This window comes from Electrophorus electricus, chromosome 22 (assembly GCF_013358815.1).
Source record: "Electrophorus electricus isolate fEleEle1 chromosome 22, fEleEle1.pri, whole genome shotgun sequence".
Classification (NCBI taxonomy): domain Eukaryota; kingdom Metazoa; phylum Chordata; class Actinopteri; order Gymnotiformes; family Gymnotidae; genus Electrophorus; species Electrophorus electricus.
In genome coordinates this window covers 13795224-13807723 of record NC_049556.1, presented here as the reverse complement: position 1 = coordinate 13807723, position 12500 = coordinate 13795224, and the positions used below count along the sequence as shown (strand labels likewise).

General features: G+C 39.9%; 1 protein-coding gene across 1 annotated transcript; it reads left to right on the top strand.

Annotated features, from left to right (window-relative positions):
- The first annotated feature begins 1234 nt into the window (after positions 1-1234).
- On the top strand, positions 1235-12116 carry LOC113568133 (butyrophilin-like protein 2). Its single transcript, XM_035521260.1, has 7 exons — positions 1235-1315; positions 3128-3175; positions 6996-7370; positions 7482-7754; positions 9137-9406; positions 9820-10083; positions 11526-12116. The coding sequence occupies exons 2-7, from the start codon at positions 3130-3132 to the stop codon at positions 11534-11536; spliced, it is 1239 nt and encodes a 412-aa protein (XP_035377153.1). The 5' UTR covers positions 1235-1315; positions 3128-3129; the 3' UTR covers positions 11537-12116.
- Positions 12117-12500: the final 384 nt, after the last annotated feature.

Genomic DNA, 12500 nt, shown 5'->3' with positions numbered 1-12500 from the left:
GAGGGGCTGCAGTGCTCTGCGTGCGCGCGCCAGGAACTGTAAAAACGATCATGCGAGTACACGTGACGTAATTTCACTTCTCATTTCGCTCACACAAAATACACAGAAACGCACATTTTATGAAACACTAAACGCAAATGTAGTCGTGCAGACACTGTTCTTGATCGACTCTGACTTACTGGTCAAAACAACTTATACTTTTGTCAGTTTGTCAGCTGTTTCACACTAACAGTTGTTCATCGCACAAACCATCGCATGGAAATACCGTGTGCAAGAAGCACCGTTTATACGGCACAGGAAAGGGCTTTGTATAAAGTGTTGGTAGGTTAGCTCATTCGGATGTGTGTTGTGTCAAGTTGAGTGTTTTTAAAGAACTTAGCACTGACTGAGGAATGCTTGTAACCACTTGAATAAAAAAACACCAACAACAAAATAGCAAAACTAAAGACACACCATGTTACATTTTGCCATCTCTGTGTGAAAAGATGGAACGGCGTGGACCAGATAGAATAAATGAGCATTTACAGGATCTGTGATTTGTACGTTTATATATATTTGCTTTTTAAATCAAACAAACACTAAAACATAAACCCAAAGCGCAGGACGCTGTTATACGAACAGGTAGGTTATGCTCCGCTATCACAGTGGGAGAACACAATGTAGACTTACAAAAACAGATTTGAAACGACTAGAATCAATAATGAACTTCCCTCGGCCGGTTGCGCAGGTAAATGCATGGGTAAGAACGCCTATGAGTTGTGGTACGAGGCTTGTGTTTCATTATTATAATCAAGATTGAATATAAGTGTGCCAGTGACACATTTTCCCCAAACGACTGTGAAGACGTTTGTTCGTGTTTGTGTGACATCTGAACTGTCTTCATGCCCACTAAGTGGTCCTTGTTAGCCTCTATGGCGCGCGAACTCTTCAGAGCGCGTTCATCGCCACGTGTTCGCCTGCGCGTGGCAGCTCGAGGACGAGCGCGTGTTGTGTAAAACCCTGTGTGTGTGTGTGTGTGTGTGTGTGTGTGTGTGTGTATGTCTTAGTTTTAAGATTTCAGTCCCCCCAAGCAATATAAAGACCTAACAATGTAGTATCCTGGGATTTTGATTAAATACGTTTCTAAAGGAGTTGTAATTGCACTGCAGTGGACACTCATCGTATGTGACACGCCACTGGTTTTGATGGGTTTGTGAGTGTGCACAGAGCTGGGTGCTGGCGGGATTAATTTCGCCATAGTCACGTGACATGGGCGTTCGTAATCCCACTCCGGAGAAATCAGTATCAGGCGCCCATCTCGAGCCTTGAGAAAGCGGTGAGATCACATTCTATATTACTCTTACTTTTCATGTCTAAAAGGTAATAATGTCGCCAACTCGATGACTTAGATAGCTAAAGCAGTGTAGGAGTGAGATTATTTTAACGTTGCTGTTAGAAACTGGACCCAGAATCTAAGGCGAAAAAGAGATTACGCAACAGCGATGAACAAATCTAGCTGTAAAAACACGAAAGCTCAATACTCCCTCAGATTCATAGTTTTTAGGAAAGAAATGTGTGCAGTGTAAAAAGCATGGCTCGTTTGACTTTTAAAGAAAATACTGATGTTATTTTCTATAACGACGCAGGAAAGTTGCCTCAGCGCTCGAGACATTCACGCAAAAATGGCCTGGTTCTTAGAGAATAACAAAGATATGAGAGAATAAGTGTATAATAGCACTAACATTAAGAATGGCCCTATTATTAGAGAATAAGTGTGTAATAGCACTAACATTAAGAATGGCCTTATTATTAGAGAATAAGTGTGTCATAGCACTAACATTAAGAATGGCCTGGTTATTGGAGAATAAGTGTATAATAGCACTAACATTAAGAATGGCCCTATTATTAGAGAATAAGTGTGTAATAGCACTAACATTAAGAATGGCCTTATTATTAGAGAATAAGTGTGTCATAGCACTAACATTAAGAATGGCCTGGTTATTGGAGAATAAGTGTATAATAGCACTAACATTAAGAAAGGCCTTATTATTAGAGAATAAGTGTGTAATAGCACTAACATTAAGAATGGCCTGGTTATTGGAGAATAAGTGTATAATAGCACTAACATTAAGAATGGCCCTATTATTAGAGAATAAGTGTATAATAGCACTAACATTAAGAATGGCCTTATTATTAGAGAATAAGTGTGTCATAGCACTAACATTAAGAATGGCCTGGTTATTGGAGAATAAGAGTATAATAGCACTAACATTAAGAATGGCCCTATTATTAGAGAATAAGTGTGTAATAGCACTAACATGTTAAAGAATGGCCTGGGTATTAGAGAATAACAAAGATATGAGAAAATAACAGTGTATAATAGCACTAATATGTTTAAGAATGGCCTGGTTATTGGAGAATAAGTGTGTAATGGCACTAACATTACGAATGGCCTGGTTATTGGAGAATAAGTGTGTAATGGCACTAACATTAAGAATGGCCTGGTTATTGGAGAATAAGTGTGTAATAGCACTTGGCTGCCTGAAGAGAGTGTTTGTGTGTGTGTGTGTGTGTGTGTGTGAGAGTGTTTGTGTGTGTGTTTGTGTGTGTGTGTGTGTGAGAGTGTTTGTGTGTGTGTGTGTTTGTGTGTGTGTGTGTGTGTGTGTGTGTGTGTGAGAGTGTTTGTGTGTGTGTGTGTGTGTGTGTGTGTGTGTGTGTGTGTGTGTGAGGTTTGTGTTTCCTGCCGGGTGTTGAGTGCACTGTGCTGAATGCTGATTAAAACTTTTGTGAGATTTAAAGTTGTGTTCCATTAAATTATTTGAAGTCTTTATATGTCATTTATATTGTTCAGTGAGAATGTTATATTCATAAGTGAATATATCATGTTCATAAATATGTACGTTTATGTCATGTTCATTTTAGGCTGTTCCATCAATTAAAAAAAAAAACTAATTCAAAATTTTCTCATTAGAAATATTTTACAATATTTATTTTTTGTAGGACAAAACTAAAATACTTTAGGTAATTGGAAACATGAATCTAAGGCATTTAAGGCATGTTCCAATTTTAACTATGAAGGAGTTTTCATGTAAATTATTTGTAAGCAGTCATGCTTAGTAAACTAATACAGGACCTTGTTCTCTTTCAGAGATGAAGTGTGTTTGGGTGATTCTTTTCCTCCACTGGTCTCTCTCAGGTACAGTAAACACCAAGAAACAACATTACAGAAAATCCTATCACCGGCTGCAATATACAAACCTATCAGCAGTTACAATATACAATATACAAGCCTATCACTAGCTACAATATACAATATACAAACCTATCACCAACAATATACAACATACAAACCTATCACCAGCTGCAATATACAATATACAAACCTATCACCAACAACAATATACAATATTCAAACCTATCACCAGCTACAATATACACTATACAAACCTATCACCAACAGCAATATACAACATACAAGCCTATTACCAACAACACTATACAATATTCAAACCTATCACCAACAACAATATACAATATTCAAACCTATCACCAGCTACAATATACACTATACAAACCTATCACCAACAGCAATATACAACATACAAGCCTATTACCAACAACACTATACAATATTCAAACCTATCACCAGCTACAATATACACTATACAAACCTATCACCAACAGCAATATACAACATATAAGCCCATCACCAACAACAATATACAATATTAAAAGCTATTGCCAGCTACAATATACAATATACAAACCTATCACCAACAACAATATACAATATTCAAATCTATCTCCAACACCAGTATACAATATTATATCTATCTTATATCTAAATATCCTAAGAAGTCTCCAGGTGAGTAACTGAGGTCAACTATACTGAGAGCTGTAGGGATATTGATAATTGTAGTGAAGTACACAAGGTTTCCAGAGAAGCAAGATGTTTTTAATGGAGGTTCTTCATCAGTTGTACAAGCAAGGTGCTTCTGAGTTTCAACATGCAATGTGAAAGGACTCAGCCAAAGAAAGGGACCTTCACTGGCCTGACGGTGGCGCTGTAGCACAGCATTTTACATTTTCTTCAATATCTTGTAATTTCTGCAACATAAATGTACAATTCTTTTTTCTCTCAAGCGGACAAATCTTTCGCATCTTTCACTCACTCAGTTTTTGAAAACAGACATTCTGTGTTTGGGTCACACCCACCTCTTTGAACCAGCCCTATGGTTTTCAGCCAGTTTTCATAAAACTGGTGTCAATCAATTCAGAACAATATGATCCTAAATAATGATCAAAAACATTTGGATATTTTCATACAGTCTGGCTGTCATGTGTCAATCAACAGCAAATTAAGAGGTGGAGCTTAATTTACTTAATTAGGTACTCAACAATACTATCAGTCAATCTTGGTGAAACTTCATGTATAGCTGATCAGGCTGGTGATTTTGAGGTCAAAAATAGGGGGCACTATAACATGGAAATCATTTTGACATTTCAAAACAATATGGCCTCCATATGCAAATGAACCCTTCCAGATAAGTACATATTGTGCATAAATGGCTGTAACTCATGAATGATTCATCCAATTGTGATGAAACTTCAGAATTTAGCGGCACATGATTTTAAGGTAGTCTGTTGACTTTGTTGAATATGTCAGTAGGGGGCGCTATAAAAGCTAGAAATGTACATCTCAACATACAGACATCAGATCAAGCTCAAATTTGGCATGCTGCATGAGTGACCTTTACTATACGGGGCCAATTAATCATTAACCAATATGTAGAAAACTGTGACCTCCATTGGCCAATCAGAGTCCAGCAGGCATATGACAGGCTTATCATTGACCAGTCATGATGAAACCTAAAGGCTATACATAAGTAAGGACTCTCTGTGAATCTGTGACGTTTCAAATGATTTGGCCACTAGGTGGCAGTGTTCATGAAAATCAAGTATAACGCCTACGTATTTTCACTTAGGAACATGAATTTACAAACTAGACCTAGGAATTTGATCCAATCATGTCTGAATTGGTACTACAATAATCTACTCACTCTCTATTCACTTTGATAAATAATGATCAAAATAAGATTGAAATTTTGCTCTCCATGGTAGTCACTTTGTCCAATCATTCATTGTGGCCTTGCTATATATGACCTACATTGCTATAACTCATAAACCATGTAAGTTATCATTTCAAATCCTTTCTTAGATTGAGGTTCATGTGAGTTTTTGCCAAGTTTGGTCCAAATTGAGCTTTAGAGGGCGATACAGCATACAGACATTTAAAAGCCTTAAAACTCACATCATTAATATTATATGCATACTACAAGTACGAAATGGCTGCCATGTTATTCGGTTCCCTGAACTTAATAATTTTTCCATTACAATTTATGTGAAAAAATGCCTTGCCTGTGCAGTATTTTGACCGCTTTAAAAAACAGATAATTATTTTTAAAAATACAGATAATTATCTACAGGCCAAAAGCTCAATCTTTACAAAATTAAGGGTTTTTGATTATCAATCCTGACACATACAGGAGAAACTCTGACTCCATCATTTAGGTCCAGTCAAAGAAAACTACCTAACTAGCCCTCACGACCACACACTGGTACAGAGGTGAGGGAAAGTTGAAGACATCAGCACACACGTTTACACACATACACGTAATGACCGTATGATGTTAAGGCAAACTCACCATCAGGAGGCTCTGCAGTGCACAGTTATCTACTATGCACATAATCACAAACACTTTCGTCATGTCACGAGTCCTAGTAATAAGGGTGGACTGGTGAACTGGAGGTTTGTACGTGGACGTTATTTGACAGGTTCTTCTGTGAGTCGTAGCCCTCGTGAGTCCCTTGTGCCTTATGAGCCCATAAACTTACACGTGCTTGTGCACAGGGTAAGACGTGTCCTGTGATTGTGCACAGGGTAAGACGTGTCCTGTGCTAGGTCCTACGCCAGGCCATTAAGCTTCACACAGAATATTGTTAGAGGTGTGATTGTGCACAGGGTAAGACGTGACCTGTGCTAGGTCCTACGCCAGGCCATTAAGCTTCACACAGAATATTGTTAGAGATGTGATTGTGCACAGGGTAAGACGTGTCCTGTGCTAGGTCCTACGCCAGGCCATTAAGCTTCACACAGAATATTGTTAGAGGTGTGATTGTGCACAGGGTAAGACGTGTCCTGTGCTAGGTCCTACGCCAGGCCATTAAGCTTCACACAGAATATTGTTAGAGATGTGATTGTGCACAGGGTAAGATGTGTCCTGTGCTAGGTCCTACGCCAGGCCATTAAGCTTCACACAGAATATTGTTAGAGATGTGATTGTGCACGGGGTAAGACGTGTCCTGTGCTAGGTCCTACGCCAGGCCATTAAGCTTCACACAGAAAAAGCAGATGTTGAAATCACATTCTCTCCGTGGGGTTCTAAAGTTCTGAGAGAGTAGATCAGTTCTTTGTTCTTTCTTAACTTCACTGCTGCCATAGCAACAACTGACCGTGAAAACCGGTATGTCATTAATGCAGTGTCCATTAGCACTAAAACGTCCTACCACTGCAAATGACAAATCCTCTAATCCTTAATTCTGATGATCAAATGGTCAGCAAGCCTTTTCTTGGCTTTCCCAGTGTAAAACTGACTACATCTCTTAAAGTAACACAGTTGACATCTCCTGGAGTGATGCATGAGGAGGAACTGGTGATGACACCTTAGCCTTTTGTGCCTGGTATTGGCCTGGCTGTGTTAACACATTTACATGAAGGACATCTAGAGCTGTTGCAATGCCACAGCTATTATTTGAATGGTAATTTTTCTCACTCCTGACGAGCGTCTTTGATGTTTTTGTTGCGTCTGAGGGAGATTAGTGGAGGATCCTTAAAAATGGAGGTGGTCTCTGCATCACCCTGGAGGATTCTGGAGTGTTGCAGTAAAATATCAACTCCTGTTTTATTTGTTTTGTTTGAATGTGCACATCCAGCATGGTGATGTTTCTCATTACAGGAGGTCAGGAGTTTAACATGGAGGGTCCAGATGTGCCTGTTGTTGCTGCTCCTGGTTCTGACATCATTCTGCCGTGTTCCATCAAACCCAAAGCTTCTGAACAATCCCATGTGAGTGCTGTGGACATGGAAGTGAAGTGGAGCAGAACAGACCTGAATAGCGCAGTAGTGCATCACTATATGGATAAAATAGACAAGAATGAAGATCAGGATCCTTCATACAGAGGGAGAACAGCTCTGTTCAAAGAGGAGCTACAGTATGGCAACACCTCACTGCTACTGAAGAACGTTAAAGTGTCTGATGGAGGACAGTACACATGTCAAGTTGATTCTGCCCATCACAAAGATCATGTCAGTGTTCTGCTTAAAGTTGAAGGTGAATGTCATTGAATTTCAAATATTAAAATAACAGCCCTGTTTTAATATGTGTTTATGTAAGCAGAAACAGGACAATGCCATTTCAAGCTTTGGTTTTTTCAATCCACAGGTATTGGAGGAGCCCCAGAGATCACTGTACTGGGCACTGACTCAGGTGAGGTTTTTCTCCAGTGTGACTCTAAGGGCTGGTGGCCTGTACCTGAACTCCAGTGGCTGGACAGTGAAGGAGCAGAAGTGCCTGCTGGAGTAAAAGAGTCCCATAAAGATGACAGAGGCTTTAATGTGAGACTCCACCTCACTGCAAACAGCAACAGCACCAAAACCTACATCTGCAGAGTGAAACAGGGGCAGCATGTGATGGAGGAAAAGATCGACATTACTGGAAATTTACACTACTGAAAATCATTTTACACTACTCAAAAATCATATGTATATGTACAGCTATTATGTATTATATATATATATATATATACATGTATTTTATATATATATATATATATATATATATATATATATATATATATATATATATATATATATATATACATATATATACATATATATATATATATATAAAATAAATATTGTATGTATATTGGTGCTCAAAGTGGACTGATACTCACCGGTACGCAGTACCAAAACTTTTACTCTTTGGTGTAATGTGACTTTTTCTCATGTAACTGAACTTCTCACAAGCTCCTTGTAGGCTTTTCTATAATAAGCCTGCACGAACTACATTACCCAGGGGGCACTATGTGATGCGCCCCTGTTCCCATTCTCTCTACAACTCTAGAACAAGAAGAGTTAACTTGCAATAATCAATGCGAAAATGATGCTGTCAGGTTTGAGAAGAAAAAGGTAGGGTGAACTCCGTGGACTGTAGCTCGGTTTGGCCAAGTTGTTATCAAGAATGTACTGAACCTCTGACGTCATAAGTGGATATGGGTTTGATCACATTTGGGTGCTTTCACACCTACCTTGTTTGGAGTAGACTTATTAAATGTTTCTTTAGTTCAGTCCATTTTGGCAGGTGTGAAACTCAAGGGGCTGTGTTTTTTCTGGACCCAAGACCACATGCTCTCAATTTCGGTTCATTTGGTGGCGTGAGAAAGCTGTTTTCTAGACCGGGAACAGTACAGAGAACCAATCACTGGTCCTCGTGATCTCTGGTCCTCCTGATCTGGTGTCCTCCTGATCTCTGGTCCTCCTAATCTCTGGTCCTCCTAATCTCTGGTCCTCCTAATCTCTGGTCCTCCTGATCTCTGGTACTCCTGATCTCTGGTACTCCTGATCTATTGTCCTCCTGATCTCTGGTCCTTCTGATCTCTGGTCCTTCTGATCTGGTGTCCTCCTGATCTGGTGTCCTCCTGAAAAATAAGGCCTTATCATGTAACTTCACTTTGCAAGTGTCATGATGGTGGGGAAAGGATTGCAGTGCACTTCTTGAAGGCCAGAAATAACAGACCCATGTTATCACTATTATACATCAGTACATGTGTACTAAAACTACATTTTGATAGGAATAATACGACTGGAGCAAAGATACTCAACTCAACTTTGTGGAGTCAGTACATGTACTGACAGCATCACGAAAAACATGGCTGACAACGTTCTCCTACAATGATGATCTCATTTCTTATCATCCACTTTGAAATGTTTTGGACATATTCCTTGTGTATTAAGCATTCATCGTTATACATTTTGGAGATGTTCCTCACTTTAAACTAGTCACTCCATCTCATGCTTTGACCTTGCAATCCTCAGGCATTGGAACAAGCCCAGTGGTCTCTGTGGTGGGCACTGATGCCTCAGGGGGGATCCAGTTAGTGTGTGAAACGGGAGGCTGGACGTCTGAGCCTGAGCTGCAGTGGCTGGACAGTGAGGAAGCAGAGTTGCCTGCTGGATGTACACAGTCTCACCACGACAGCGAGGGGTTCACTGGGAGTCACCGAATCACCAGGTGCAGCAGTGACACCGTCTTCTACTGTAGAGTGAAGCAGCATCCCAGGATGAAGTCACACATCAACATCGTTGGTAAGGTGCTGCTCCACGCTGAAAGACACTGTTGGTTCTGAGAAGGAGCTTGTTTATCAGCATGGGAGCATTTACATAACAGCCCATTTTCTTACCACAAGACATGACAGTGACCTGTCTTCTTCTCTGTGAGTCTTCACATGCCATTTGTGTTCGTGTTATACCATGTAATGTTCATGTTGTAGCATTTATTGTTCATGTTATATTGTTTGTGTTTGGGGTGTGGTGGAGTATCTGTGAAGTGTGGTGGAGTGGAGTGTGTGTGGTGAGGCATCTGTGATGTGTGGCGGAGTGGAGTGTAATGGCATTTAATGGTATATTAAGTAAATGTTATTGTACAGCATGGTGATATTTCTGATGACAGTTCTTTAAACCAGTTAATCTGTACCATGCCTTAATCTCTTAATCCACAGGTATCGGAACAAGCCCAAAGATCATTATAGAGGGCACAGATGGCTCAGGAGGGCTCAGACTACTGTGTGAAATTAAAGGCTGGAGGTCTGAACCTGAGCTGCAGTGGTTCAGTGGAGGAGCACAACTGCCTGCAGGAGATAAAGAATCACACAGAGACGATGAGGTCTACACTGTTAGACGCCACGTCACTGCACAAGGCAGTGGAACCTTTGTCTGCAGAGTCAAACAGTATCCCAAGATGGAGGCAGAGATCACTGTCGCTGGTATGTTATATTTCTTTACTTTTATAATAAGTAAGACATAAGCAGTAGTGATCCATCCTCTTCACAAATCTCACATTCAGTTTTGAACAGCACTCTACACGACATATCTGTTAGTTAAAATAGTTGGGAAGAGGTCAAATTAAATCTAAACTTATTGAAGTAAATGTGCTTGTATATGTAAATGAGATTTGCCTGTTTTTGTTCACAGCCATCTAATTTTACTTTGGTATCTGGTCCTGTGTGTGTAGTTGCCTAACAACTAGACTGATGCACACTCTTCTTTGGCAATTCCATTCTGGCTACATTGTGCTGAGCGTGATATAGCGCCTCCACAGAGTGATGCTGGTATTACGTCACTAATGACACCAGAGTGATGCTGGTATTACATCACTAATGACACCAGAGTAATGCTGGCACTACGTCACTAATGACACCAGAGTGATGCTGGTACTACGTCACTAATGACACCAGAGTGATGCTGGTACTACGTCACTAATGACACCAGAGGTTCTGTTTTCGTTGGTGTCTGTGTCCTAAGTAAGCAGACATAAACAGTACTGACCCATCCTCTGGTTCCGTTACGGTCTGTGTCCAGAGGTGGTTCTCATCGATGATCTCAAGTATGTACTTGTACATCAGTAGATCCAACTACAAGCTGAAACCGGTTAAATTGATTTATGGAGAAATTAAAAGTGTTCTTATACCCAGAATATGTGTAATTACTTCCCTGTTATGTACCAACTTTCATTTTTGCTCACCTGTTGTTGTAGATGTTTGTCACTAACATGCCTGTGTTTTAAATGGTCTCTGTACAAGTGAGGTCATGAGTAGCCTTTTATAAGGAGAATCATTTATACTGTTGTTACTGACATTCTATTTGGACAGATATAAACTCTTTCGTACTGGTGTAGATACTGTATTTGGGCAGATAGAAACTCTTTTGTACTGGTGTAGACACTATTTGGGCAGATATAAGCTCTTTCATACTGGTGTAGATACTGTATTTGGGCAGATAGAAACTCTTTCATACTGGTATAGACACTATTTGGGCAGATATAAACACTTTCATACTGGTGTAGATACTGTTTTTGGGCAGATATAAACTCTTTCGTACTGGTGTAGATACTGTATTTGGGCCGATAGATACTCTTTTGTACTGGTGTAGACACTATTTGGGCAGATATAAACTCTTTCATACTGGTGTAGATACTGTATTTGGGCAGATAGAAACTCTTTTGTACTGGTGTAGACACTATTTGGGCAGATAGAAACTCTTTTGTACTGGTATAGACTATTTGGGCAGATATAAACTCTTTCATACTGGTGTAGATACTGTATTTGGGCAGATATAAACTCTTTCATACTGGTATAGATACTGTACTTGGGCAGATAGAAACTCTTTCATTCTTGCTGATCTTCCAATTGTGTTTCCCTCTTTACAGCACAAGGATAAAAGGATTCCCTCCACCATGGCGGTTCCCATGGCGACCACACTGTTGTTTGGGTCTCTCTCCTCTTTTCTCTTGTGTTCATACTGTAACATGCTCTCATACTCATATCTGCATTAACAAACAGTTCAACAGGTGTACCTAATAAAGAGCCCTTTGAGTGTATAATCTGTACTCCTAAAGTGCCCCCTAGTGGCACTTCCTTTGTAAGTGATCTGACATTTCTTTTTGTGGATTAATGCTGACGTGATGCCACCTAATGTGTCAGTACTGTGAGACTTTGATTGTTTCCACAAATCTAGTTTGCACAAAACTTCATTTTGTAATTTTTTTCATATTCTTGACTTTTGTTTACTGTGTAAATGGTGTTGTGATTTGACTCTCCAGGCCACCATAGGAAGCACCTGTTACAGAAGTACAATTTAGAGGAGCAAACAGTAAATTGATCACCCTGAGGGTACTTAATATTTCAGTACTTACATCCAGTCATAAATCCCAGAACATCCAGTTGTGTAATAGTAAACCACGGGTCCACGTTTTCAGTCTAACCTGGTGCGTTGGGAACTTGGACAGAGCAAAACTGTGGAACCATCAGATGGGCCACAATGTGTTCTGTACTCATGATTAGGGTGTGCATGTATGTTGTGTTTAGCCATTAGGATGTGTGTGTGTGTGTGGTGTTTAGTAATTGGGATGTGTGTATGTGTGTGGGGAGGGGGTGTTTAGTCATTAGGATGTGTTTTTGTGGTGTTTAGTCATTAGGATGTATGTGTGTGTGTGTGTGTGTGTGTGTGTGTGTGGTGGGGGGGGATCTCTAGTTTTCACTGGGATGACGCTTTGTGGAGTTCAGAGATTCTTCATAATGTTCCATTCTGGTTAAACACACAGTGGTCACCATGAAAGACCTACATGAGTGTGACGTCCTTAACTTCTGTGTCTATAAGCACACGGACACCAGACGAGCTAATT

What these genes read in the sequence shown, in the direction of transcription:
- LOC113568133 (XM_035521260.1), top strand. Translation starts at nt 3,130, where the DNA reads ATGAAGTGTGTTTGGGTGATTCTTTTCCTCCACTGGTCTCTCTCAG. An exon ending in CCTCCACTGGTCTCTCTCAG is followed by an intron (nt 3,176 to 6,995) that starts GTACAGTAAACA and finishes TTCTCATTACAG; the next exon opens with GAGGTCAGGAGTTTAACATG. An exon ending in GGAAAAGATCGACATTACTG is followed by an intron (nt 7,755 to 9,136) that starts GAAATTTACACT and finishes TGCAATCCTCAG; the next exon opens with GCATTGGAACAAGCCCAGTG.